Below are 25,724 nucleotides of genomic sequence, written 5' to 3'. Positions count from 1 at the left end.
TCCCATTCCTGGTGTCCCTAACCTACTCCCACTGTCTCCATCCCTCTCCCCGGTGTCCTAATTGCCAATCCAGGTGCCCCCATTCCCAGTTCCTGATCTCTCCATTCCCATTCCTGTTCTTCCCAGTCTGCTCCCAGTGTTCCCATTCCCATTCCAGGTGTTCCCATTCCCATTCCCCCTGTCCCCATTACCATTCCTGGTTCCCAGGGAGGAACTGCCGGATGCTGGAGGAGGAGCCAGAATTTATTGCCCAAAGCAGGAGATTTTCACACCAAAATTACGCCCCGGTGATGTCACCACTGTCCCTGTGATGTCACCAATGTCCCTGTGATGTCACCAATGTCCCTGTGATGTCATCGATGTCCCTGTGATGTCACCGCTGTCCCTGTGATGTCACCAATGTCCATGTGATGTCATCGATGTCCCCGTGATGTCACCACCGTCATTTCCCCTGCTGGTTTACCTTAAAACCAGCACACCAGGTCTGTGCCCAACGGGGGTCCCTGTGGATCATCCAACGCGGGTCCTCCCATGGCTGATGGAGTTGGAGCAGCGGCCGAAGCTCTTCCCGCAGTCGGGGCACTCGGGGCTTCCATTACTGGTGGGTCCGTTGGTGGGAGGTCAAGGAAGAGCTCTGCCTGAAGCTCTTCCCACACTCCCCACAGTGGAAGGGCCTCTCCCTGATGTGGAGGCGACGGTGGGTGTAGAGGGTGGAGCTGTCCCACCTTCCCTACACGTGTAGGGCTGTTCCCCAGTGTGGATGTGCTGGGGGCTGAGCAGCTTGGGGCTTGTGCTGAAGCTCTTCCCACATTGCAAGCACTTGTAGGGCCATTCCCTGGTGTGGATGCAACAGTGTTTGCAAAGGCTGGAGCTGTCCCTGAAGCTCTTCCCACACTCTGTACATGTGTAGGGCCTTCCCCACTGTGGATCATCTGGTGTCGGAGCAGGTCGGAGATCCGAGTGAAGCTCTTCCCACATTCCCCACACGTGTAGGGCCTTTCCCCACTGTGGATCATCTGGTGTGGGAGCAGGTGGGAGCTCCGAGTGAAGCTCTTCCCACATTCCTCACACATGTAGGACCTTTCCCCACTGTGGATCATCTGGTGTCGTAGCAGGTTGGAGCTGTGATTGAAGTTCTTCCCACACTCCGCACAGGTATAAGGCTGTTCCCCACTGTGGATGCGACAGTGCTTGCGGAGGTTGGAGCTGTGCCTGAAGCTCATCCCACACTCCCCACACGTGTAGGGCCGTTCCCCACTGTGGATGTGCAGGTGGGTGAGGAGGCTGGTGCTTGTCCTGAAGCTCTTCCCACATTCCAAACACCTGAAGGGCTTTTCCCTGCTGGGAGGCTGCTCAGGGACCACCAGCTCGCAGCTCCGCCTCAAGCTCCGGCCGCCTTCCCGGCACACGCTGGCTCTTTCCTCCTCGCAGCCCCCTGGGCTGGCTTTGCAGCCCCTCCTGCGGGGGCATCTCCGGCCCTTTTCCTCCCCGCTGCCTTCCTGCGCCGGGGAGCCCTTCAAAACGGCCTCTCCCACCAGGCTCTGCTGCCGGGATTTGTCCTCCGCGCTCTCCGGCCTCACCTCGGGGCCTGGGGCAGGAAGCAACAAGGACACGCAGGGGATTTACCTCCGGCCCACAGGGAAGCCCAAGGACATCCCCCCAACTCCGGCCCCGGCAGGACGGTCACAAAAGACCAACCCAAAGGGGCACTGACTTCCTCCTCACCTGCCTGGGGGGCCCGCGGCATCTTCCTCTTCCTCGCAGCCTCCTCCTCCATCCGCCCAAGCTTTGGGAAGCAGAAATCCTGATGGATGGGGGGGAAAAAGGGGGGGAGTGTGTTGCCCAAGTCCATCTCTGGAACTCACCGGGCATCCTGTGTCCCTGAAAACCTCCAAAACACCAACATTCAGCCCAGAAAAAAAAAAAAACAACAAGATTTGGGAAAAAAAACCAGCACAAACTCCGATCTGGAGCGGGTCCAGAGAAGAGCAACAAGGCTGGTGAAGGGACTGGAGCATAAGTCCTATGGGGAGAGGCTGAGGGAGCTGGGGTTGTTTAGCCTGGACAAGAGGAGGCTCAGAGATGACTCATCACCATCTATAACTACCTGAAGGGAAGTTCTAGCCAGGTGGGGGTTGGTCTCTTCTCTCAGGCACTCAGCAATAGGACAAGGGGGCACGGGCTTAAGCTCCGCCAGGGGAAATTTAAGTTGGATATCAGGAGAAAATTCTTTAGAGAGAGAGTAATCAGGCATTGGAATGGGCTGCCCAGAGAGGTGGTGGATTCACCATCCCTGGAGATTTTTAAACGCAGATTGGACATGGCACTGAGTGCCATGATCTAGTAAATGGACTGGATTTGGACCAAGGGTTGGACTGGATGATCTCGGAGGTCTTCTCCAACCCAATCGATTCTATGATTCTATGATTCTATGATTCTAACTCCCCGCAAATTTGCAAAAGATCAAGAGTCAGCAAAAAAAATACTCCAAAATATGAACATTCAGCTCAAAAAAACCCTCCCAGAGGTTTCCCCTCTCTGCTCTCTGCACCTTTACCTTCCGGGCTCTCCCCTCTCTGGGCTGCTGGGGGTCCCGCTTAGGGATGCCGGGGCTCTTGGGTGTCCCAGGGGTCCCTTCTCCCCTCACTCTCTGCTTCAGGGGGCCGGGTTCCCAGACATTCCCCCTCTCCGCCTTCTCCACTTTCTTGGCCTGGGGATCCCAGGGGTCCCCACTACCCAGGCTCCCCCTTCTCCGGGACCCCCCTTGCAGCCTCCCGGGGCTCCTCCCTCTCCCTGCTCCCCCCTCCAGCCTGCCGGGGGTCCCCCAGCTCCGCCATCGCCCCGCTCCACTCTCCACACTCCGGGGCTCCCGCCCTTCCTCCCCCAACCCCCGGCTCTCCCGAGGGCTCCCCAAACCCGCTGCCTCGGCTCCCTCCGGCTCCCCCGGACCAGCCCCCCCCGCCCACACCGGGCTCACAATGGAGCCGCCGGGGCCTCACCCACCAACACCAACCCCCAACAAGGGGGGGACCCGCAGCCCCCCGACCACCCACGGGGCTCTGCCCACAACCCACCCCGACACCGCCCCAAAACACCCACCGGGGACCCCCAACAGCCCCCCGGCACACAGCCCCGCACAAGGGCCGCCTGTGCCCGAGCCAACAAAACGCCCCCACAGCCGGGGGGACACCAGAGGCTGCCCCGGGGCAACGAGAGCAGGGAGTGGATCGGGCCCCGCACACGTGGCCGGGCTCTTCGGTCAGCCGGCCGGGATCGGGAACCAACAGCACGGCCCCGACCGCCGGGGAGGGGAGAAAAACAAGGGGTGAGCGCGTTGCCTTGGGAGTTTCTCCTGCCCAAGTCCATCCCTAGAACTCACCGGGCATCTTGTGCTCACAAAAACTCCCGGAACATAAAGATTCAGCCCAAAACCCCCTCCTAGAATTCCCCAGCTCTCCTCTCTGGGGTTAGGGGGGGTCCCCCCTGTCTGGCCTGATGGCACTTCTGCCTGCATTGGGGGTCCCCTCTCTCCGGGCTGCTGGGGGTCCCGCGGCTCCTGGGGGTTCCCACTCGCCGGGGTCCCCTTTAGTGTTGCCAGGGGGGTCCCAGGGCTCACTTCTCCCCACTCTGCCTCCCGGGGCCGGCCGGCCCTCCTCTCTCGCCTCCCACCCTCGCAAACCTCTTGGCGCTCTCGGCTCCCACCCCGCCTCAAGGCCCCCCCTCCTCTCCACACTCCAAGGCCTTCCCCCTCTCTGGGACCCCCCCCGATTAGGGGACCGGCCCCGCCTCGGCTCCCCCCCCGCCCTCAGCATTCCGGGGGTCCCCCAGCTCCGGATCTCCCTCTCTGCGCACTCCCCGCTCCCCACTCCGTGGCTACCGGGGTTTCCCCCCTGGCTCCTCACGGGGTGCCCCAAAACCGCTCTCGCCCCCCCGCCATTGCCGAGCCACCGCCAGGACCTTTGGGCTGCTCTTCTTTGTGCTCCCGCTCGGCTCCTCCCTCGGCTGGGCCGCCGCTTTTGGTGGGTTTCCTCCTCCGGGATCCACCCCCTGCAGCCCTTCCCCCCCTGGCCCAGCCCCCTTGCGCCCCCCATGGACCCCCCTTTCCCAAAAAGTCTGATTTTACAGACAAGCAATTGGTTTTAATCCACAAAACCCAAATGTAGAACCCAGCACCCTGGGCCATGAACAAAGTGCTGTTCCTTGCCTCCCCCCCGAGTCCAAAGTAAAAGGAGAGGAGAAAAAAACCTGTTGGTGGGAGAGCTGTTGCAGTCGGTCCAAAGTAGTGGTTGCAGTCCAGTTGAGGATGGTGGTCTCAGGCTGGTTGAGAGCGGTGAGCTGCAGTCCTCCTCTGGATCCCACGAGTGCTAAAAAAGTTCTGAAACTCCAGGTTTATATATTCTCCAGTTCAGGCAGGAATGCCCAGTCCTCCCCTCAGAGCGGGCAATTCCATAAAAGGATGCTTAGTTCTTCCCTCAGAGCGGGCAATTCCATAAAAGGCTATGAGGATGTTCAGTCCATAAAAGGGTATGAGGGTGCTCAGGACATCTCCCCCACCTCGCAGGCCTCTCCTGACAACAGTTCCTGGGAAAATGGCATGGAAGGCCAGAGAATCCACAGTTTTGGGCTACACCCATCCAGTGAGGAATCGGTCCCAGCTGTTCTAACTAGGACACTGTGTCCCTCATCGCTGCCATCATCATCATCATCGGCCTCCTGGGAGTCGGTGTCTGGAAGCTCCGATCCGGTAACTCCCGGGATGGGGGTCGGGAAGGGGCACGGATCCGCCCGGCAGCATTCCGGGGATCCTGTGCCACGGGTGCTGATCCCACTTTCTTTCCATAGGGAAGAGGGAGGGGAATGGATACGACCCCGCGCCCACCAGTGAGTCCCAGCAGCGTGTGTGGATCCAGATCCTCTGGGCAGGGATCCCAGGATGGATGCCGGGATTCCAGAGGGGAATGGGGGCCTAATGTCTGGAGCGGGATTGGAAGGGGATTCCAGCTCAGGGCAGGATTCCAGAGTGGGATCAGGTGCAATTGGGGACTGGGATCAGGGCTGGATTCTGGAGTGGGATTGGCATGGGATGGATGGAGTGGGATTGGGGTGGGATGGACGGAGCAGGATCAGGAGGGATTCCGGAGCAGTTCCTACTCTCCCTGGGCTCCACAGCCAGCTCCATCCCCTGGGATGGGAACAGGGATGTGGTGACTCCTTTCCCCGCTCTCATCCCAGCAGGAATCACAACCTGAGCAATCCTGGAGCTGGATCCGCCCCTTCCCTCTCCCTGTGGAAAGGCAGGAGCTGCTGGCAGAGCTCATCCCGCTGCTCCCACCCACCCCGGCCACCCTGCGGCTCTTCCCGATGGATCAACTTCCTGCTTTTTCCCATGTGAAGCCCAGGACCACAATTATTCCTGAGGCTTTAATTTGGGTGTGAAAATCTCCTGCTTTGGGCAATAAATCCTGGCTCCCTCCTCCGGCATCCAGCAGTTCCTCTGTGGGAACCAGGAATAGGAATGGGGACAGGGGGGAATGGGATGGGGACATTGGGGACAGGGATGGGGACACTGGGAGCAGGTTGGGGACAGCAGGTATGGGAATGGGAACTCCAGGAATGGGAATGGGGACATTGGGAGCAGGTTGGAGTCACCAGGAATGGGAATTGGGACACTGGGAATGGGAATGGGGACATGGGAGACCAGGATAGGGATAGTGGGGACAGGAACGAGGACACTGGGAGCAGGTTGGCACAGCAGGAAGTGGGAATGGGGACAGCGATGGGAACCCCAGGAATTGGAATGGGGACAGGGATGGGAACCCCAGGAATGGGAATGGGGACAGGGATGGGAACCCCAGGAATTGGAATGGGGACAGGGATGGGAACGTGTCTCCCCAGGAGTTGGTTCAATACAAAGGTCGGTCCCTGGCTCGAGGCCACGGGAAGCCCCTTCTTTGGGAATGTCTGGGAAGCAGGTGTCAGAGGTTTGAAAAGAGGTGTTGGAATTGTTTCCCAGTGTCCCCCCCATTGCCATCTGTGTCTCCCGGGATGGGGTGGGTTGGAGCGGAGCCGCAGGCGCTGGGCAGGGGCAGTGGGGGGAGGGCGGCTCTCGGGGACACCGCGGTGGCCGCGGGGAGGGCGGGGGGTCCTTTGTTCGGGGGCTTTTGGGGTTTGTCCGGGACCGGACAGAGCGGGAGCTGGTTTTGGCCACCTTGTTCTCTTTTCCTGAGAGGAAGATTTTTCCCCATGGGACACCTCGTGGAGAGCGACCGAGAGAGAGAGAGAGAGAGAGAGAGAGAGAGAGCCCGACCCATCTGGGAGCGAGGTGTTCTGCTTTGGGGACTGCCCCTGGGAAAAGGGACTCCTTCACTGCTGGCTGCGAGCACACGGGGCTGCGAGAGCTTTGAACTGCCGGGACAGTTTCTCCCCCCCACCTGGGGATTTGGGACTTTGTTTGGTTTCTTCTGAAAGTTTTTGGTTGCACCATTTGTTGTTTATTCAGATTTTGTTAATAAAAAGCTGTTTCTTTTCCACACTTCCACCTGAAGTCTCTTAATTTCTAAGTTGGAATCTTGTTAAACTAAGACCCAGTGCCCTCAGGGGGAGGAGGAGGAAAGGAGACCAAGAGGTACCGTGGCCACTCAAACTGCAGAGGAACAACCTGTGCCAGTAGCAGTTGCCCCTCTACAGAAGAAATCCAAGACCAAATCAGCTCAGTTAGTGAGGGATGAAGGGGAAGCAGAGCCCTCAGAACAGGAGCAAGAGGCAGGGCCAGAGATAATCACCCGATCCCCATCCCCAGATGAGCTGTGAGAGATGTGCAAAGATTTCAGCCTCCAGCTGGGACAGCCCCTGCTGACCTGGTTGCTCCAGTGCTGGGGTATCATGGCCCAGCATATGGAACTAGGTGGGAGTGCAGCCAAGCAACTGGGATCCCTGTCCTGGGATGTTGGGATTGACCAGGGGATTGGGAAGAGGACAGAGAGGGGATGAGAGCCGGGTACAGGCTTGAGAATTGCCAGGAGGGCTTTTGAAAGGAGCGCAGGGGAAAGGGATGTCTAAGAACAAGTCCCTCAGGAGAGGGAAGCAGAGAGGCTGAGTTTTGACCCCAGCACAAAGATGTGCAGGGCAGAGCAGAGAATATGCCCACATAAGATTCTTGTGCGCCCGTCTTTGCAGTTCTGACAGGCACTTCTTGTCACAGCCTGTCCTCTCCATTCCAGAATAGGCCCTGGCAACCAAAGAACCAACACCCCACACCACAGTGCAGACCAACCCATGTACTTTGGACCCTTTTGTTGTCCTATCCATTCTGGCCTATCCTCTCCATTCTGGAATGGCCTCTGGAAACCAAAGAACCAAGCCCCCACCATGTGACAGTTCAACCCCATCCGTGTGCCAAGGGCTCCTTTGTGGTGTCACAGCCTGTCCCCTCCATTCCAGAACGGGCCCTGGCAACCAAAGAACCAACGCCCTACAACCCCAAAGTGAAGCCCCACCTTTGTGCCATGGGCCCTCTTGTGATGTCACAGCCTATCCCCTCCATTCCAGAATGTGTTTGAATATTTCTGGCACTTGTCTTTATTCCAGACATGTATCCAAAGGAACTGTCTTTTCCCTAGATAGGGAGAGCCTCAGTAACTGTCTGTGTTAGTTTTGTCTTCATCTCTGGTTTCTCTAAGGTTCTTTGTGGTTTAGAAATTCTGCCTTCTTGGTGTCCAGGTCTCAAAAAGAGATTTCTCTGCCAGGTCTCTGACCACTGAAATATGGCAGGCCTTAAGCTTTTACTTTGTTTTTCTAACAAATGGCCATGGCCCAGAACTTGTCCATCATCCATTGTCCATTGCCCCCATTCAGTCTCCTGCCAGCAGTTTCTCCCCACTGCTGGGTGGGCTCCTTTGCCAAGCACTAGAACTTGTTGGGTAACAGGCCCAGTCCTGTTGCCTATTTTTCGTGGGGATGTGCAGGAGGGCATTGAGTCTTCCATGAGCAAATTGGCAGAGGCCCCCAAGCTGGCTTGCAGTGTGGATGTGCTGGAGGGCAGGAAGGCTGTGCAGAGGGACCTGGACAGGCTGGACCTCTGGGCCGAGCCCGTGGGCATGAGGTTCAAGAGTGCCTTTGGTGCCTTTGGGGCCTCTGGCCACAAGAACCCCCTGCAGCTCCAGGCCGGGGGCAGAGGAGCTGCAAAGGGTCCCCGTGGGAGAGGCCCTGGGGGTGCTGGTGGACAGAGGCTGAACCTGAGCCAGCGGGTGCCCGGGTGGGCAAGAAGGCCAAGGGCAGGCTGGCCTGGATCAGAAAGAGTGTGGCAGCAGGAGCAGGGCAGTGATGCTTCTGCTGGACTGGGCACTGCTGAGGCCACCCCTGGAGTGCTGTGTCCAGCTTTGGGCCCCTCAATTCAGGGAGAACCTTGAGGGGCTGCAGTGGGTGGAGAGCAGGGCAATGGAGCTGGGCAAGGGTCTGCAGTGCATGGCCTGTGAGGAGCAGCTGAGGGAGCTGGGCTTCTCCAACCTGGAGAAGAGGAGGCTCGGGGCTGACCTTCTCCCTGTCCACAACTTCCTGACAGGAGGCTGGAGCCAGGTGGGGGTCAGCCCCTTCTCCGAGGCAACAGGCGACAGGACAAGAGGACACGAGGACCTGCCTGTCAGGGGCTGTTTGTCAGGGACAGGAGCAGGACTTTTTGGAGAGAAACAGGGATTAGGTATTGAAATGGGCTGCCCAGGGAGGTGGTGGAGTCAGCGTCCCTGGAGGTGTTTAAGCAAAGACTGGCCATGGCACTGAGTGCCGTGGTCTGCTTGACGTGCTGGGGATGGGGCGTAGGCTGGACCCCGGCTGATCTCACAAGTCTCTGCCAAGCTCAGGGACTCTGGGCTTCTGTGCCAGCCCAGCCTTTGGGGACAGCGTGCTGGTGGCTCCGAGGCTCCGTCCTTGCCTTGCCTTGCCCATCTCCTGGCTGCCAGGCAAGGGCCTTGTGACATCACAGCCTCTGTGGAACAGCGCGGGGGCTGAAAACTGTCAGTGCTGCGTCCCCGTGCCCAGAGCCTGGGCAGAAGTCGGCTGGCAGGGACGGGCAGAGACTGTGCAGAGGTGTCAGCTCGTCCCGCAGCAGCACGATGCCCAGCCAGGGCATCTCCTGGCTCCTCAGGCTCTCGCTGCTCCTGCTCTTGCCTGGCCCACTCGAGCCTTGCAGCCGTGCCACAGGTGCCATTGCTGAGAACCGGGCTTTTCCTTGGATGGCCCCTTGCCAGAAAAAGCAGGAGAGGTTGGAGAGAGGGGAAGGAGGGGGGTCAGGCCGCTGGGATGGTGCCGGCGGGCCGTGAGCCCGAAGCCAGCAAGGCCTTGGGCCCACACGGTGTCAGGGGAGGACTGAGAGCCCCCAGGGAGGAGGAAAGCTGGGCAGGCCCCAAGGCTGCTGGGCCTCTTCCTTGCCAGCCCTTTGGCCAAGGCCCCGAGGCAGAGGTGGGGCTCAGCCCCTGCCCAGCAATGGGGCACAGGCTGAGCCCCAGGGACACCAGAGCCAGGCGGCCTGAGCTCTTCTTCCTGCAGCGTCTGCCTGGGGCAGCCCAGCCAGGCCTGAGTCTCTGCAGGAGAGGCCAAGCCCAGCCAGAGAGGGCTCAGCCCTCTGAGGCTGCACTCACTGCCAAGGGAACAAAACATTGGCCCAGAGGACATCCTGCCCCCAAAGGGAGAACTGGAAAGGTCAAGAATAAAAAAGTCACCCCCCTCCACTAGCCAAGAAATGTTCAGACCTCTTTCCTAAAAGCATCCAGGACTCAGGTCACCCAATTTTCTCTCTGACAAGGGTTTTCCATGGTTCCCCTCAATTCCCAGGTTCAGGGGATCCCAGGACACTTTGGGATGCGTTGGATGCCGTGTTGGGGTGCAGATGTCCCCCCAGAGCTCTCCCAGAACAGGGTGACACAAGAGGGGGGCACAGAGGGGTCCCCATTCCTGATCCATCCTGCAACAACCACACTGGGGGCAACTGGGATCAGAGTGGGAGCAGCTGGGCCCCTGCTGGGCTCATACTGGGACCATCCTGGGAGTGACTGCAATACTACTGGGAGTATGTGAGAGGCACTGCAACCATACTGGGATTACTGGGATCAAACTGGATTTGTACTGCAAGTGTCTGCAAGTTCCTGGGGCCATACTGGGACACATACTGGACACATAGTGGGATCATCCTGGGAGCAACTGGGACCATGCAGGGGCAAATGGCCTCCTCCAGGCAGTGACTGAAAGTGCCTGGGGCCAGACTGGACTCAGACTGGGAGTCCCTGAGAGGGAAAGGAACCATCGTGGGGGGGACTGGGAGCAACTGGGACCACCTTGGGGGCAACTGGGATCCAATTGGGAGTGACTGGGAGTGACTGGGCCAGCAGCCGCTGCTGGCGGGGCCCGGCAGGCCTTGGCTGGGGGGAGCCGGGCGGCCTCTGCGCGTCCCGCGCTGGGGAGGGGACAGGAGAGGCAGCACAGTCAGGGCAGGGTTGCCTTGAGTCAATCCTCTGCTGCTTTACAATCTCCTCCAAATTCTCTGGATTTCTTTGGGGGAACTTTGTTCAACTCAGCTCTGTGCTGCTCAGCGAGAGCACTTTCCTTGACCGGGCAGGAATTCTCACCCTCCCCATTGCTCTCAGCCTGAACCCTGGACAGCTCTGAGGTCCCAAAGGGCTCCCTGTGCCCCAGTGCAGACTCAGGAGAGCTGCTCTGCCCACAAGTGACCTGCTGCTCAGCACACAGGTTCCCTGTGCTATTTGCACCTCTCTCTTGCTGGATGATCCACTTCAAAGATGCCTGGAAAAAAACCTGGGTTTTTGTGAAGACTCCACTTGCAAAATCAATTCCTCCCAACTCTTCCCTCTTTCCCTGTGCAGCTGAGCAGAGGGCGATGCAGAGGAGTGCTCAGGCTCTGCTGCCTGGAGCTGTCCCTGCCAGCAGCTGCTTCCCTGGGCCCAGGGCTGGGCCCTGGCAGTGCATCCAGAGCCCAGCCCAGCCCTGGGTGCTCAGCTCTGCCCTGCAGAGCCCTCCCAGCACAGGGCACTCTGGTGCCAGGGGCACCTCTGGCTGGGCAGGCTCTGATGGCAACGTCAGAGCAACCCTGAGGAGGCTGGAAAAGCACCACTGCTGCTGCCTGTGAGGCCCAGGGGGCTGATTTCTGACACTCCCTGCACCATTGCCCTCAAAGAAGAACAGATTTGGATTTTCCATGCTTCCTCCTGAATGGAGACATGAATTGATCTTTCCCATTGCCCGTCCCTGGAAACCCGAAGCAGAACACTGGAAGTACAGGATCCTTCCCTTTCAGGATGCCCCTGCCTTGCTGCATTTCCTGAAAATTCCTCTTAGAAACCCCCAGCAGTCATTTGGAGCTGTGATCATTCCTGACATGTGCTGCACCGTCTCGACAGCAGAAGGGCCCTGCCCTGCCTTCCCCTGTCAACTGGGGTTTGTTCCTTGCCCACAGCCCTTCTCCCCCAGCCCTGGAGCAGCTCCCCGGGCTGGCTGAGAGCTGCCCCTGGCAGGCAGCAGAGTCCCTGCCCAGCAGTGCCCTGGGCTGCAGGACCCTGCTCTGCCCCACAGCCCTGGGCACCCCTGGTTGCACCCCCGGCTTCACAGCTCTGTCAAAGTGCTCCCCAACAGCCCCCTCCTCACCCATCCCATCGGCTGGGGCTGGGCCAGCTTTAGGAGATGCCTCCAGGAGCTGCCCCTGCACTGCCCTGCAGCCACAGACTGCCCGTGTGCAGCCCTGCCAAGATTCCTCCTGCAGGGAGCTCTCAGTCACCCTCCCAACCCTGAGCCCCTTGAAGCTCTGTCTGTGCCCTGCTGGTGTCCCTGAGCTGCCCTGGCAGTGCCCTCAGCCCTGCTGGGCTGTGCAGAGGAGCTGCTCCTGGGCAGAGCTGTCTCTCTGCAGCGCTGCCCGCTTGCCAGGAGCTCCCTGTGTGCCAGGAGCCCGGCCCAGCTCAGCAGCACAGACACAGCCCCAGGCACTGAATGACCCTCGGGGGTTGGGGATGAGTCCCTGAACATCAGACAAAGAGCAAGTTCAAGAAACCTCTGAAGAATTCCAAGTCAGATCCAAGTCCACAGTTTCTCCTGGCGTTAATGGGTCCCACTGAGGGCCAGCACTCAGAAATTGTCCCCTGCTTCCAGTCAGAGCCGAAAACTGGAGGCAGTGATGACAGGTGGGGACAAGCAAAGTCCCGGGGTCTGTGATGCTGAATAAATCTGGCTTTGTTTTGTTCTTGCAAAGGGCCAAGGCCTGACCCCCAGCCCTGGGAAGGGAGATCCTGTGCCTGCCTCATTCCTCAGGGCTCTTGCTGGGGCTCTGGGATGTGGGGATGTGCAATGGCAAGGGCAGGAGCATGGGGCAGCACCTCTGTCTCAGTTGGATGAGACTGAAGTGTTTTGCTGAGGGGGATGAGTTATGAGGAAAACCAAACTCCTCCCTCTAAGCAACTGTAAATCTGAAATTAAGAGATTCCAGTTGAGGAAGTATGGAAAAAGGAAAAATAACAAATAACAGCTATTTATCTGTGGGGTATCTGTGTATTGGCAGAACAACAAAAAGAGGAAAAAGTGGAAAAGGAGAAAAAGGGGCTCTTCCCACGAAACTCCCGCTGGCTGTGGCTGGCTGTGGCCGGGAATTCCCCCTTTTGGCCGATGAACACACGCCACTGCCAACACGGGAGCGCAGGAGGGAAAGGGCGACCTCCTCCCCAAAAGGTTCCTCTCTAGGGGGGTCAAACCTCTCCCGTGAAGTCCGAGCAGGTCCGGGCTGGGGGCAGAACAGGGCGCAGGAAACGAAGGCAAACGGGAACCAGTAAACAGCCAGATGAGCAGGCCGAGAACAAAAGGACCTCGGAGCCTCTCCAACACACCCCTTGCCTGAGTTAAGGCCAAAGGGAAGGGCCTTGCCCTTTGCCCGGGAGAAAGCAAAAAACTCCACCCCCCCAGAGCCTTCTGAGGGCTCCCAACCTGCAATGTGGGCTGGGCCAGTTCTTTTGGGGGTGTGAGTCACCCAAGGCAAAGCCCCCTCCCCCATTGAACATCTTTCTTTTCCAGAGGGGCAGGGGAAAGAAAAATTCCTGCTTGGTTTTTTAGAAGAAGTAAAGCTGTGCCAGGGATCCCCTCCCCCCTGCCCTCACTGCCCCCAATAACAGGGACTGGGGAGAACTGGGATACTTTCCTGGGAACACTGGGAGCAGCCGGCTGGGGTCAGAGAAAAGCAGGATGGAGGGGACACACAACCCCCCAAACTCAGTGTGGGGATGGACTGGGGGGTCCCGGCTGGGCCCGAGGCCATGGGGAGGGGCTGCGGCCGCCGGCGGCTCAGGAGCTCTGTGGGGAGAGAAAAGGGGGTGAGAGCGGGGTGGGGAGGCAGGGGGGGCACAGAGACTGTGGGAGAGCAAGGGGGGGAAAAAACCCCCGGGGACCCCTCTTTACCTTCTCCCGCAGGTAGAAGCCGAGCCCCAGTGCCAGGAAGACCAAGCCCAAGACGAAGCCCCCGACCCCCACCAGGATCTTGCTGCGGACGGTGTCCGGTGGCATCTCTGGGGGGACCCGGGGGGGTCAGCACCCCCAAAACCTCCTCCCACGCACCCCCCGGCACCCCACAGAGCCCGGCCCGCTCTCCCCCAGCCCACCCTGCACCCCATGAAACCTCCTGCCAGTCCCTTCCCAGTCCCTCTGCGATCCCACCAAGACCCTCTCAGCCCCTTTAGGACTCTCCAACCCCCCTCTTATCAGCCCCAGCACCCACCAAACTCCCTCCCAGTTGCCCCCAGTTGCCCCCTTTCCCCCCCGGCCCCCTGCCAGTGTGCCCCCGGGGCTGGGGGGGCCGGGCCGTACCCCAGTGCCGGCTGAGGGGGTGCTCCAGGCTGACGTGCTCCACCTGGCAGCTGTAGGTGACCCCGCGCCGGGGGGGGATTTCCAGCAGCACCAGCACCTGGTAGGTCCAGTCCCCGTTGGGGACCACGTCGGTGGCCACCACGTGCTCTGGCAGCTCCTGCCCATCCTGGAACCACCTCACCTGCACCGGCGCAGGGTAGAAATCCATCACGGAGCAGAGCAGGCGGCCGGGGCCGGGCTGGGAGCTCGACGGCACCAGCGAGATGGACACGCTGGGGGGCACTGGGAGGGACGGGGGAGGCACTGGGCTGAGCTGGGGGGCACTGGGAGGGAGGGGAGAGGACTTGTAGGACGTTGATAGGGACTGGGATGGCATTGGGATGGACTGGGAATAGAGTGGGTTAGAAGGGGATGGGCTTTGGGGTCACTGGGGAGAGAGCTGGGAGATGTGGGAGTGAAGTGAGAACGACTGGGAATGGAGTGAGAGGGTCTGGGAGTGACTGGTCTGGACTGGGAAGGAAGTGAGCGGGACTGGGAGGGAACTTTTCGTTTTGGGTCTGCCTGGCAACTGGAGCGTCATCAGAGACACGCGCTGGGATTGGCTGAGGGGCGTGAGCTCGGTGACCCCAGCGGGGTGGAGATGCGGGGGGGCACTGGGAGAGACTGGGATGGACTGGGAAGAACTAGGATAGGGAAAAAAGACTCGGGACAGGCATGTGGAGGGTTTAGGAGTCTGGCGTAATTCCCAGGGAGGGTTTGAGGGGTTCCAGGGTCATTCCCGGGCCAGGGCCCGAGGGGACCCGCTCTGCCCCACGCTCACCTCTGCGGTTCACAAGGAACGGGGTGGACACCTCGTAGTTGTACCCGCAGTATGTTTGCACAAAATCCCGCATGATCTCCATCCATACCTGGTTGCTGCTCCAGTCCCTGGCAATCTTCTCCCCACGCGGGGTGTCCCCCACATAGACCCCCAAACGCTGTCGAAGTGCATGTACTGCTCCCGGTTGTGGATGTACCTCAGCATGTACCTCACCCGCTTGGTGCTGTTGATGACATGACACTCGGACTTTGCCATAAACTGGAACACCCCTGTGTGTGCAGGACACGGGTCAGGGGGTGCCCCGTCCCACTCCCCATAATCCTCCAGCCCCCCACAGCAGGGGGGGAGCTCAGGGGGGAGCTCAGGGGACCCCCTTTCCCACCCCCCTCTGCCCCACGGACACCCCAGCACCGGCTCTTGGCTGGGGGGGAACACCCCCATCAGCCCCCAAAGATGGACAGCAGGGTTGGGGACCCTCCAATGCGAATCCGACCCCCCCAGAGCCCCAGGGAACCGCTCCAGGGCTCAAGGGACACCCAGGGACCCCCATGGCACCCCTCTGCCTGCTCTCCCACACCCCCTTGCCCCCCTTTCCCACCCCTTTCCCACCGTCCCCACAATCCCCAGACCCCCCCGCCCTCACTTTAGGGCTCCCACCCCCCTCCCACTCAATCCGGGCCTTCCGACCCTCCTCGCACTCACTTTTGGGGCTCCCAACCCCTCTTTTCTCCCCTCTTTACCCCCCTTTCACACCCCACCCCCCTGCCCCCCCCCGCTCACCCGACAGCTCCTCGCCCGCAGCCGGGGGGGCTCCCAGCACCACCAGCACCACCAGCACGGCCCCAGCTCCCCGCACACGCTCCATGCCCAGCGCCGGACAGCTGCTGACAGCCCCAAACCAGCCGGGCGGCGCCGTTTTGGGGGGTTTGGGGCGCGCTGGGCTTGGCTGAGGGCGCAGTTGGGGCCCTTTGGGCGAAGCCCAAAACCCAAAAAGGCTCATTCGGGGCTCCCAAAGCTCGGGGGAACCTCAAACAGAGGGTAAAGTTGTCCCGGAGCTCAGAGTTGCCCCAAACAAGAAAGAAGATGGGGGGTTGTGGATGCCCAATCCCCCTTTTCCCGACATTTTTGGTTGTACTGGGTCTTAGTTAAACAAGATTACAACTTAGAAATTAAGAGACTTCAGGTGGAAGTGTGAAAAAGAAACAGCTCCAACCCACCCAATCCCGGGAGACACAGATGGGAATGGGGGCGACACTGGGAAAAAATTCCAACACCTCTTTTCAAACCTCTGACACCTGCTTCCCAGACATTCCCAGAGAAGGGGTTTCTCGTGGCCCCAAGCCAGGGACCGACCTTTGTATTGAACCAACTCCTGGAGAGACACGTTCCCATCCCTGTCCCCATTCCCATTCCTGGGCTTCCCATCCCTGTCCCCATTCCAATTCCTGGGGTTCCCATCCCTGTCCCCATTCCCACTTCCTGCTGTGCCAACCTGCTCCCAGTGTCCCTGTTCCTGTCCCCACTATCCCTATCCTGGTCTCCCATGTCCCCATTTCCATTCCCGGTGTCCCAATTCCCATTCCTGGTGACTCCAACCTGCTCCCAATGGCCCCATTCCCATTCCTGGAGTTCCCATTCCCATTCCTGCTGTCCCCAACCTGCTCCCAGTGTCCCCATCCCTGTCCCCAATGTCCCCATCCCAGTCCCCCTGTCCCCATTCCTATTCCTGGTTCTCACAGAGGAACTGCCGGATGCTGGAGGAGGGAGCCAGGATTTATTGCCCAAAGCAGGAGATTTTCACACCCAAATTAAAGCCTCCAGAATAATTGTGGTCCTGGGTTTCACACAGGAAAAAGCAGGAAGTTGATCCATCGGGAAGAGCCGCAGGGGGGCCGGGGTGGGTGGGAGCAGCGGGATGAGCTCTGCCAGCAGCTCCTGCCTTTCCGCAGGGAGAGGGAAGGGGTGGATCCAGCTCTGGGATCACTCAGGCTGTGATTCCTGCTGGGATGAGAGTGGGGAAAGGAGTCACCATGTCCCTGTTCCCATCCCAGGGGATGGATTTGGCTGTGGAGCCCAGGGAGAGTAGGAACTGCTCTGGACTCCCACCTGATCCTGCTCCGTCCATCCCACCCCAATCCCACTCCATCCATCCCACCCCAATCCCACTCCATCCATCCCACGCCAATCCCACTCCAGAATCCAGCCCTGATCCCAGTCCCCAATTGCACCCGATCCCACTCTGGAATCCTGCCCTGAGCTGGAATCCCCTTCCAATCCCGCTCCAGCCATTAGGTCCCCATTCCCCTCTGGAATCCCGGCCTCCATCCTGGGATCCCTGCCCAGAGCATCTGGATCCACACACGCTGCTGGGACTCACTGGTGGGCGCGGGGTCGTATCCATTCCCCTCCCTCTTCCCTATGGAAAGAAAGCGGGATCAGCACCCGTGGCACAGGATGCCCGGAATGCTGCCGGGCGGATCCGTGCCCCTTCCCGACCCCCATCCCGGGAGTTACCGGATCGGAGCTTCCAGACACCGACTCCCAGGAGGCCGATGATGATGATGATGGCAGCGATGACGGACACAGTGTCCTAGTTAGAACAGCTGGGACCGATTCCTCACTGGATGGGTGTAGCCCAAAACTGTGGATTCTCTGGCCTTCCATGCCATTTTCCCAGGAACTGTTGTCAGGAGAGGCCTGTGAGGTGGGAGGGATGTCCTGAGCACCCTCATACCCTTTTATGGACCGAGCATCTTCATACCCTTTTATGGACTGAGCATCCTCATAGCCTTTTATGGAATTGCCCGTTCTGAAAGAAAAATTAAGCATCCTTTTATGGAATTGCCCGCTGTGAGGGGAGGACTGGGCATTCCTGCCTGAACTGGAGAATATATAAACCTGGAGTTTCGGAACCTTTTTAGCACTCGTGGGATCCAGAGGAGGACTGCAGCTCACCGCTCTCAACCAGCCTGAGACCACCATCCTCAACTGGACTGCAATCCCCACTTTTGACCAGACTGCAACAGCTCTCTCACCAGTAGGTTTTTTTTCCCCTCTCCCTTTCCTTTGGACTTTGGGGGGGTCCAAGGAACAGCACTTTGTTCATGGCCCAGGGTGCTGGTTTATACATTTGGGTTTTGTGGATTAAAACCAATTGCTTGTTTGTATAATCAGACTTATTGGGCAAGGGGGGCCCAAGGGGGGCCCAAAGGGGCTGGGCCAGGGGGGGAAGGGCTGCAGGAGGCGGATCCTGGAGGAGGAAACCCGCCAAAAGCGGCGGCCCAGCCGAGGGAGGAGCCGAGCGGGAGCACAAAGAAGAGCAGCCCAAAGGTCCTGGCGGTGGCTCGGCAATGGCGGGGGGGGCGAGAGCGGTTTGGGGGCCCCCCGTGAGAGCTGGGGGGGAACCCCGGTAGCCGCGGAGTGGGGAGAGCGGAGAGGGGCGATCCCGGAGCTGGGGGACCCCCGGAATGCTGGAGGGGGGGGAGCAGAGAGGGAGCGCCGGGCCCCTTAAGCGGGGGTCCCGGAGAGGGGGAAGGCCTTGGAGTGTGGAGAGGAGGGGGGGCCTTGAGGCGGGGTGGGAGCCGAGAGCGCCAAGAGGTTTGCGAGGGTGGGAGGCGAGAGAGGAGGGCCGGCCGGCCCCGGGAGGCAGAGTGGGGAGAAGTGAGCCCTGGGACCCCCCTGGCAACACTCAAGGGGACCCCAGAGAGTGGGAACCCCCCGGAGCCGCGGGACCCCCGGCAGCCTGGAGAAGGGGGACCCCCAATGCAGGCAGAAGTGCCATCAGGCCAGACAGGGAGGACCCCCCAAACCCCAGAGAGCAGAGAGGGGGAACTCCTGGGAGGGGTTTTTGGGCTGAATGTTGGTGTTTTGGGGGTTTTTATGGGCACAAGATGCCCGGTGAGTCCTAGAGCTGGACTTGGGCAGGAGGAACCCCCAAGGCAACGCGCTCACCCCTTGTTTTCCCCCCCATCAGGATTTCTGCTTCCCAAAGCTTGGTCGGATGGAGGAGGAGGCTGCGAGGAAGAGGAAGATGCCGCGGGCCCCCCAGGCAGGTGAGGAGGAAGTCAGTGCCCCTTTGGGTTGGTCTTTTGTGACCGTCCTGCCGGGGCCGGAGTTGGGGGGATGTCCTTGGGCTTCCCTGTGGGCCGGAGGTAAATCCCCTGCGTGTCCTTGTTGCTTCCTGCCCCAGGCCCCGAGGTGAGGCCGGAGAGCGCGGAGGACAAATCCCGGCGGCAGAGCCTGGTGGGAGAGGCCGTTTTGAAGGGCTCCCCGGCGCAGGAAGGCAGCGGGGAGGAAAAGGGCCGGAGATGCCCCCGCAGGAGGGGCTGCAAAGCCAGCCCAGGGGGCTGTGAGGAGGAAAGAGCCAGCGTGTGCCGGGAAGGCGGCCGGAGCTTGAGGCGGAGCTGCGAGCTGGTGGTCCCTGAGCAGCCTCCCAGCAGGGAAAAGCCCTTCAGGTGTTTGGAATGTGGGAAGAGCTTCAGCAAGAGAACCAACCTCCTCAGCCACCAGCACATCCACAGTGGGGAACGGCCCTACACATGTGGGGAGTGTGGGAAGAGCTTCAATCAGAACTCCCACCTGCTCCGACACCAGATGATCCACAGTGGGGAAAGGCCCTACACATGTGCGGAGTGTGGGAAGAGCTTCAGCAGGAGCGCTCACCTCCTGAGGCACCAGCACATCCACACCGGGGAACGGCCCTACACGTGTGAGGAATGTGGGAAGAGCTTCACTCAGAGCTCCCACCTCCTCAGTCACCAGATGATCCACAGTGGGGAAAGGCCTTACATGTGTGAGGAATGTGGGAAGAACTTCAGTCGGATCTCCACCCTGCTCCGACACCAGATGATCCACAGTAAGGAAAAGCCCTACATGTGTGAGGAATGTGGGAAGAGCTTCACTCAGAGCTCCCACCTCCTCAGCCACCAGACGATCCACAGTGGGGAAAGGCCCTACATGTGTGGGGAATGTGGGAAGAGCTTCAAACGGAGCTCCCACCTGCTCCGACACCAGATGATCCACAGTGGGGAAGGCCCTACACTTGTGCGGAGTGTGGGAAGAGCTTCAGGGACAGCTCCAGCCTTTGCAAACACCGTTGCATCCACACCAGGGAATGGCCCTGCAAGTGCTTGGAATGTGGGAAGAGCTTCAGCACAAGCCCCAAGCTGCTCAGCCCCCAGCACATCCACACTGGGGAACAGCCCTACACGTGTAGGGAATGTGGGACAGCTCCACCCTCTACACCCACCGTCGCCTCCACATCAGGGAGAGGCCCTTCCATTGTGGGGAGTGTGGAAAGAGCTTCAGGCAGAGCTCTTCCTTGACCTCCCACCAACGGACCCACCAGTAATGGAAGCCCCGAGTGCCCCGACTGCGGGAAGAGCTTCGGCCGCTGCTCCAACTCCATCAGCCATGGGAGGACCCGCGTTGGATGATCCACAGGGACCCCCGTTGGGCACAGACCTGGTGTGCTGGTTTTAAGGTAAACCAGCAGGGGAAATGACAGTGGAGACATCACAGGGACATTGGTGACATCACAGGGACAGTGGTGACATCACAGGGACAGTGGTGACATCACCGGGCGTTATTTTGGTGTGAAAATCTCCTGCTTTGGGCAATAAATTCTGACTCCTCCTCCGGCATCCGGCAGTTCCTCCCTGGGAACCAGGAATGGGAATGGGGACACGGGATTGGGAATGGGGACATCAGGAATGGGAATGGGGTCACCTGGGCTGGGAATGAGAACATTGGGAATGGGAACATTGGGAGCAGGTTGGGGACACCAGGAATGGGAATGGGAACATCTGGGATTGGAATGGGGACACCTGGAATGGGAATAGGGAAAACAGAGGTGGGATGGGAACACCTGGAATGGGAATGGGGACAATAGGAATGGGAATGGAGACACCTGGAATGGGAATGGGAACACCAAGAACTGGGAATGGGGAAAACAGAAGTGGGTTGGGAACACCAGGAATGGGAAGAGGGACAATAGGAATGGGAATGGGGACACCTAAAATGGGATGGAACACCTGGAAAGGAAATTGGAAACTGTGGAATGGGAATGGGAACACCTGGAATGGGAATTGGAACACGTGGAATGGGAATGGGGACATCTGGAATGGGTTGGGAACACCTAGAATGGGATGGGAACACCTGGAACAGGAATGCAAACCCGTGGAATGGGAATGGGAACCCCCGGGCCCGGGCTGTGTCCCTGGTGGAACAGGAGGCCAGGCCCAAAAGAGTTCACGAAGAAATTTGGGCCTGCTAACAAGCTCCCAACATCCAAGACCATCTGTGCTCGTTCTGTTCTACTGACTGGAGCAAAGCTTCAGAGAATAGTACAGGAACATGTCCTAGGCCTAGAGGGGATAAATTAGAGAGACAGCAGGATTAGGGAGACATTGGAAGAGGAGGAATAGGCCGGGAGCCAGGGCTTTTTCCAAGCTTCAGGGAGCGGGTCAAGAACAATGGAAGAGAAGGAAGGTCAAGCTGAGGAAGATGAGTTGAAGCCCCCAGAGCCATGGAGGAAGAGTGGAAGTCCCCTTCACGTAGTCCCAGTCACTCCCAGTATGGTCCCAGTCACCCCCACCATGGTTGCAGACACTCCCAGTATATCCCAGTAGAGCCCTCAGCATGCTTGTAGTCCTTCCCAGTCATTCCCAGATGCCCCAGTAACATTACAGTTTCCACCAGTATGATCCCAGTGACTCCAAGACCCTCCCACTATATCCTATGTGACCTCCAGTTGCTCCCAGTAGCCCTCAGTGTGGTCCCAGTTGCTCCCAGTAGGATCCCTGTTGCCCCATTTCTGGTCCTGGAGGGTCCCAGTGTGCTCAGATCCTGCTCCCGGGGGGTCCTGCTGGGTCCCAGTCCTGGTCCCAGTGTATCCCGGTGTCCCAGTCCATCCCAGTCCATCCCAGTCTGTCCCACTCCGTCCCAGTCCATCCCACTCCGTCCCAGTCCATCCCAGTCCATCCCAGTCCATCCCAGTCCCTTCCCAGCAGCCGCCGCCGTTTCCCGGGTCCTGCCCCCCCGCCCCCCCAAGAGGCTGACGGGGGTCGGGGCTCCGTCTTTGCCTTCGTCTCCCTGGGCCTGCCTGGAATGAAGGGGCCGCTGGGACACTGCGGGACCTCCTGAAACCAAAGGAACCCTGGGAGAATTTGGATACTCCTGGAGTCAAGGCACAATTGGGACACTGCAGGGCCCTATGGAAAAAAGGAACCTTGTGACACTGCGGAATTCATGGAATCCAGGGGCCTTTGTGACAGGGGGGCCTCATGGAACCAAAGGAAGCCTGAGGTGTTTCAGAAGGTCATGGAATCAAGGGGCCCCTGGGGCACTGCAGGGCCTCTGGCAATTAAAGGAACACTGGGACACTGGGGCAGGACATCCCCCCTGCAATGGCCCCAAGACAATGCCCCATTTGCAAAGGGATCAGTGCTGAGCTGAGAGGGGGCCGGGACAAGGCAGGAGATGTTGGACCCCAGACTGGTTTGACCCCAAATGAAGCCCCTGATGGTGAGGGAACCCCTGGAGTCCAAGGACTGTCAGTCCCTGGGTTTCTACCAGAAAGGGCCAGTCCCCTTTCCCAGGGGCAGCTTCTTCCAACAGAACCCTTCTTGGGGAGTGTGTGGAGATTCCTGCCTTGGCTGGGGACCCCCCAAGGTCACTGCTGGAGGTTGAGAGCAGAGATCTCCCCACCAGCGCTGCTCTGGGGGAGTTCCATCCATCTCTAATTAAGAATTCTTGCTTGTTTGTCACCTTTAGTAGAATTGCTTCAACAATTGCTTTAGTGTAGTGCCCTGTCCTATCTTATCCTGCACTACTGGTAGTTTTAGTGTGTATGTTGTGTAGTAAATAATTCTGGTTTAGTCCTTTTGTCTGATCATTATTAGTAATAAGTAGTTCATTGCTATAAATATATCTGCTTTTCCATCATTAAAACCTGTGGGACAAAACTGGTTCAATCCCATCTCTATAATTCCTTAAATTCAAAGCATTGGCATAACCCAAGGCTGAGATTGGATCCAGCTGCCCCCAGGCCCCTCTGGGAGCAGGAGTTTAGAAAGCCAGGGAGTCCGTTCTGCACCTCGGGACCCCAGGGCAGGACTTCTCCCATCAACTTTGTCTAAGCCTTGAACTCCCCCTGCCACAGGGGGGATGGGGGAAAGGGAACAGGAAAGGGGAGAAAAGGTGGGAAAAGGGGGGGGTAGGACCCCTTCATCAGAGGGGCCAAAGGGGTGGGACCCCCAAAGGGAGCAATAGGAAAGGGGTGGGAGAGAAGGGAAAAGTGGTGGGCTGAGAGCCCCAAAACTGAGTGTGAGGGGTGTTGGGACCCCAAAGTTATTGGGAGGGGCATGTGAGACACAAACTGAGTGCAGAGGGGGTCTGGGGGCTGGGGGGACCATAGGAAAGGAGTGGGAGAGGGGCAGAAAAGGGGGGTGGGACAGTAGGAAGAGGAGTCCCAGGGAGGTCCCTTGGTGTCCCCATCACTTGAGCACTGGAGCCGTTCCCTGGGGCCCTGGAGGGGTTGGATCTGCACTGGGGGGGTCCCCAACACCCCTGTCCATCCCTGAGGGGCTGATGGGGGGTTCCCCTCCACCCAACAGCCGGTGCTGCAGTGGCCACGGGGCAAAAGGTGGGAAAAGGGGGGTCTGGGGTGGCCCCTGAGCTCCCACCCTGCTGTGGGGTATCACAGCCAGCACGGCTTCCCCAGAGGAAAGGCCTGCTGATCAAACCTGAGTTACTTTATGACAACGTCACCCCCTGGCTGATCAAGGGAAGCCAGTTGATGGGATCCTTTTGGGTTTCAGTGAAGCTTCCCATCGTGTCTGTGCCCAGATCCCTCTGGACAAAGTGTCCAGCCCAGAGCTGGATAAACACACCCTGTGCTGGGCGAGCAATGGGCTCCCGGGTCGGGCCCAGAGGGTGGCAGTGACTGGGGGCACATCAGATGGGGGTCACTAGGGGGGTTCCCCAGGGCTCCATCTGGGCCCTGTGCTCTCCAACATCTCCATCCATGACTTGGGCGCAGCACTGGAAGGGACACGGAGCAAGTTTGCAGATGACCCCAACCTGGGAGGAGCTGCTGAGTCCCTGGAGGGCAGGGAGGCCCTGCAGAGAGACCTGGACAGATGCCAGGGCTGGGAATCACCACCCATGGAAGTTCAACAAGGGGCAGTGCCGGATTCTGCCCCTGGGATGGGGCAACCCCCGATGTGGGGACAGAGTGGGAATGAGAGGCTGGAGAGCAGTGCTGGCAAAGGGCCCTGGGGGTCCTGGGGGGTGCCCACTTGGCCAGGAGTCAGCAGTGCCCTGGCAGCCAGGAGGGACAACCCTGTCCTGGGGGCATCAGGCCCAGCATGGCCGGCCGGGCCAGGGAGGGGATTGTCCCGCTCTGCTCTGCCCTGGGGCGGCCTCACCTCAATAGTGGGGCACTCGGGGGGGACACAATGGAAGGAAGAGATGGAGCCAGTAGAGAGTGTCCAAAGGAGGCCACCAGGATGGGGAAGGCTCTGCAGGGGAAGCCAAAGGAGGAGCAGCTCAGGGCACTTGGGATGTTCAGCTGCACAAGAGGAGACTGAGGGGAGACCTCATGGCAGTTCCAACTTCCTCAGGAGGGGCAGAGGAGGGGCAGGCCCTGAGCTCTGCTCTGGGGGGACCAGGGACAGCCCCCAGGGAATGGCCTGGAGTTGTGTCAGGGCAGGCTCAGGTTGGATGTTAGAAAGAGGTTCTTCCCCCCCAGGGTGGTTGGCACTGAACAGGCTCCCCAGGGCAGTGGGCACAGCACCAAGGCTGACAGAGCTCCAGGAGAGTTTGGATGATCCTCTGGGGCACAGGCTGTGACTCTTGGGGATGGACCTGGGCAGGGCTGAGGGTTGGACTCAATTCCACCCCTGTTCCACCCCAGTTTCCACCCACCCTACTCCCCTCTGGAACTGTGTTGGAGGTCACAAAGCGACCCCTGGGGTCAGGCACCAACACCTTTCTTGCTTTGTTCTTTTCTTCACCCTGTGCTTCTGGCACTGTTTCCTGCCCTCTACAACTGCTCCAAGGCCTAGACCCAGTCTCATGGATCTGTTTTCTGTCCTTTCTCACTTTCTATCAGTCGCTTCACAGCTGTAAGAACCCTCTCTGTTTTTACCAAAATTATTTCCTGTAAGGAATCTTCACAAGAAATGGTAACTCTACCCTTTCCCTCGAGACCTTCCAAGCTCACTAAAATCCACAATTTCTGTGCTAGCACTGTCCTTTTCAAGTGTTTGGTGTAAAATACAGAAATTCTATGGTTGACAATTTCTAATAAAGTTCCATATTTTACAGCTACACCCAAGGTGGCCCCAGTTGCTCCCAGTCCCCCCCCAGGATGGTTCCCTTCCCTCTCAGGGACTCCCAGTCTGAGTCCAGTATGGCCCCAGGCACTTTCAGTCACTGCCTGGACGATGCCATTTGCCCCTGCATGGTCCCAGTTGCTCCCAGTGTGATCCCACTATGAGTCCAGTCACCCCCAATGATCCCAGGAACTTGCAGACACTTCCAGTGGGTTCAGTTTGATCCCAGTCATCCCCAGTATGGTTGCAGTCCCTCTCACATACTCCCAGTATTATTGCAGTCACTCCCAGGATAATCCCAGTATGAGCCCAGCAGGGGCCCAGCTGCTCCCAGGATGACCCCAGTTGCCCCCAGCGTGGTTTCAGTCACTCCCATTCACCCCTATTATGGTTCCACTCACTCCCAGACACTCCCAGTATATCCCAGTTTCTCCCAACATGATCCCAGTTGCCCCAGTTCTGGTCCCGCTGGCTCCAGTCCAGGTCTCGGTGTATCCCGGTGTCCCCCCTGTCCCCCCACCCCGCTCTCACCCCCTTTTCTCTCCCCACAGAGCTCCTGAGCCGCTGGTGGCCGCAGCCCCTCCCCGTGGCCTCGGGCCCAGCCAGGACCCCCCAAACCCTACCCTGATTTTGGGGGGCTTTGCGAGGGCACCTGCCCTTCAACCCGGCACCCAGCACACCCCAAAAGGTGCGGGGACACCCCTAAAACGACCACAGCTCCC

At 59.3% G+C, this 25,724-nt stretch overlaps 1 protein-coding gene and 2 long non-coding RNA genes across 4 annotated transcripts; 1 reads left to right on the top strand and 2 right to left on the bottom strand.

The window, feature by feature from the left end:
- Window positions 1-4,558: 4,558 nt before the first annotated feature.
- LOC113998142 lies at window positions 4,559-5,371 on the top strand. Its single transcript, XR_005567286.1, has 3 exons — window positions 4,559-4,744; window positions 4,843-4,881; window positions 5,233-5,371. It is a non-coding gene; the product is annotated as an uncharacterized LOC113998142 (long non-coding RNA).
- Window positions 5,372-9,281: 3,910 nt separating this feature from the next.
- Window positions 9,282-15,530, bottom strand: LOC113998141 (class II histocompatibility antigen, B-L beta chain-like). Its single transcript, XM_039391357.1, is given in 6 exon segments — window positions 9,282-9,332; window positions 13,441-13,547; window positions 13,846-14,127; window positions 14,666-14,821; window positions 14,824-14,934; window positions 15,446-15,530. Coding segments are annotated over 6 exon segments (792 nt in total).
- A 1,118-nt stretch (window positions 15,531-16,648) lies between these two features.
- LOC113998143 lies at window positions 16,649-17,278 on the bottom strand. Of its 2 annotated transcripts, none has more exons than XR_005567287.1 (3): window positions 17,180-17,278; window positions 17,043-17,081; window positions 16,649-16,663 (listed from the first exon to the last, which is right to left on the bottom strand). It is a non-coding gene; the product is annotated as an uncharacterized LOC113998143 (long non-coding RNA). The 2 variants fall into 2 exon arrangements; XR_003544352.2 differs by having other exon boundaries at window positions 16,655-16,666.
- Window positions 17,279-25,724: the final 8,446 nt, after the last annotated feature.

Source organism: Pipra filicauda, unplaced genomic scaffold (genome assembly GCF_003945595.2).
Source record: "Pipra filicauda isolate LSUMZ 115617 unplaced genomic scaffold, ASM394559v2 scaffold949_size47196_pilon, whole genome shotgun sequence".
In the NCBI taxonomy this organism is placed as follows: domain Eukaryota; kingdom Metazoa; phylum Chordata; class Aves; order Passeriformes; family Pipridae; genus Pipra; species Pipra filicauda.
Note: the sequence above shows the minus strand (reverse complement) of the source record. Positions and strands in the feature narration are given on the sequence as shown.